Below are 2,500 nucleotides of genomic sequence, written 5' to 3'. Positions count from 1 at the left end.
AACAAGTGAAGTAGCTGAATTGAAATCACTCAAAAGAAAGAAATATGGCAAGGCCTCTCTGAAATAGAAAGAACAAGGAATGAAAAAGCTAGAAATTTACAGAATGTTGACTCTCTTGGCACAGTCTCATTTATAGATGGTAAACAACTTAATTCTTTTTTAACCCATTAACTCCTAGGAGTGAATGATTTTACTCAGTGTCTAATGCCAGACGATTTTACTTGTCAGTGCGGGGCGGTTCAGGAGTTAATGAGCGAAACTAAAACATCCTGTATGGGTTATCAACATCTCACATCACTATATTTGCAATGTTGTTGTATATTACCCTCCTTGCTGTTGTCTATCTATTACTTTTAATGAGTTTTTGACCTCTTTTGAAAATCTTGTCTGGAACTTATACATCAACTTCCATGCAAAGTATGATGCTGTAAGGTTCTTGGTCTACATGTAAGTTGTTGGACACTCTTGGCCTCCTGAAACATTTGGAGGTGTCAACCAATTCCTCAAGTGTTACTGTACATCTTGGATCTTGTCCACTAAACTCTACTTTGCCCCTTTCAGTTCACCATGTTTTTGTGTGTGTTGAATGTTTTACTAGTTCGTCAAGTGCATCATGCTCTTTGAAGACTGAGTCATTTAAAAAATAAAAGGACATCAACTTGAATGCATTTTCTGAAGAGGCTAAAGAAGCTCTAGTGCAGAGACCAGCTGTATCAAGTCTGGATGAACCACCAATTTTGATGAACTAATGTCAGCTATTAGGACAACACAGGATGGTAAAGCTCCAGGAAGGGATGACATTCCAGCAGAAGTGTGGTAATTGGGTGGTGTTCAGCTTGCCAACTGCCTGCACAAGCTCATCCAAGAGATATGGGATGCCCAGAAAATACCTCAAGACTGGAAGGATGCAAGTATTGTGCCTTTGTTCAACAAAGGTGACAGGAAGGATTGTGGAAATTAACATGGTATATCACTACTAGCCACTGTTGGTAAGATTCTCTCATGTGTACTACTTAACAGACTCAGTGAACACATCTCGCAGAATGTACTACCGGAAACCCAGTGCTGCTTTACGAGTGGAAGAAGCACAATGGACATGATTTTCTGCTTGAAACAGGTTCAAGAAAAGTGTATAGCACAGAACATGCCGCTTTATGTAGTCTTCATAGACTTCAGTAAAGCCTTTGATACTGTTTCGCGACAAGGACTTTGGCAGGTACTCAAGAAATATGGTTGTACAGAGAAGTTTGTCAGCCTGATCAAGGCACTCCATACAGGTATGCAAGCAAACGTGGTGAAAAAAAAACGATGAGTGGTTCAGGATCTAAAGACTTTTCAGTAAGCAACGGGGTGAAACAAGGGTGTGTGCTGGCACACGGGTGACCTTCAAAGACACTTCAGAAGGAGTATACATTCAAACAAGGAAAGAAGCAGACTTATTCAATGTGGCACAGTATAAAGCCAAGAGTAAGACATCGATAAAGATAGTATGAAAAATGTTCTATGCCGACGACAGTGCTCTAGTTGCACACAGTGTGGAAGATATGCAATCTTTAGTGGAGAAATTTGCAAGAGCAGCTAGCCAATTCAGCCTCCAAATCAACATCGAGAAGACAGAGTGTCTTTATCAACCACCAAAGTTCCAAATCACTATCAGAAGAGATCAACATTGGTACAGAGCTACTAGTCAAGTGCAAGACTTTCAAGTACCTAGGGAGTACTGTTTCAGAGAATGCTAGGTTGGAGGATGAACTATCTCTCAGAATGGGAAGAGCGAGTGCTGTGTTTGGAAACATGAGGGAGAGACTGTGGAACAATCGACACGTGTCTATCTGTGTGAAATGCAAAGTGTACAGAGCGACAGTGCTGGCTACGTGTACCATAATTTATCATTTCAGCGCTATGTTAATGTAAATTATCATCATCATTACTATTTATATTGTATAATTTTTATATTATACTTAAAGTACAGGTATGAAGATCACATCTGGTCACTTGGCAAACTAGTCTTATTTGCTTACCTTATAACCCAGACATCTCTCCCATACAAGTTGGCAACTACAGAGCTGAAAACTAGGCATGAAAAGATTGCAAACACAGTCACAAATCCTGAAATAAATGAAAAAGAATACAAAACTATTAAATACAATAAAAAGAGCTCTTATATGTCATAATACATGCCATTCTGGTATGTGTATGTTGTCACAATTCAAACAATTTTTAACCTACCAAAAACATATGAAGATCCCTGTTGAATAAGCTTTTTGCATTGCAGATAAATGCAGACCAATGCAAAGAAATAACTCGTAGGACCCATGTGTAAGCTGACAGGGAGAGAAACCTGAAAAAAACACATGTTCAGAAAAGTCATGTGACTAATAATTTCTGTATTTTACTAGCAACAGATATTTTGTATTAAAAACAAATATATTTTATAGGGGACATATGTCCTATTGTCGCTCTGCCTGCCTTTTGGCAAATTTGTAAAATTTCTAACAAG

The 2,500-nt window shown here is 38.6% G+C and overlaps 1 protein-coding gene across 2 annotated transcripts in view; it reads right to left on the bottom strand.

Annotated features, from left to right (window-relative positions):
- The window catches only part of LOC138049986 (3-hydroxy-3-methylglutaryl-coenzyme A reductase-like), a 23,078-nt gene that overhangs the window by 18,227 nt on the left and 2,351 nt on the right, over positions 1 to 2,500 (bottom strand). For both annotated transcript variants that reach the window (XM_068896475.1, XM_068896474.1), the window contains exons 2-4: positions 2,230 to 2,341; positions 2,022 to 2,109; positions 1 to 58 (exon numbers count right to left, since the gene is read on the bottom strand). The exon at positions 1 to 58 is cut by the window's left edge and continues 27 nt beyond it. In XM_068896475.1, coding sequence (XP_068752576.1) covers positions 1 to 58; positions 2,022 to 2,109; positions 2,230 to 2,341 — 258 coding nt within the window. The remainder of the gene's footprint in view (positions 59 to 2,021; positions 2,110 to 2,229; positions 2,342 to 2,500) is intronic.

This window comes from Montipora capricornis, chromosome 5, assembly GCF_036669925.1.
Source record: "Montipora capricornis isolate CH-2021 chromosome 5, ASM3666992v2, whole genome shotgun sequence".
NCBI lineage: Eukaryota > Metazoa > Cnidaria > Anthozoa > Scleractinia > Acroporidae > Montipora > Montipora capricornis.
This window is presented reverse-complemented; position numbering and strand designations above follow the sequence as displayed.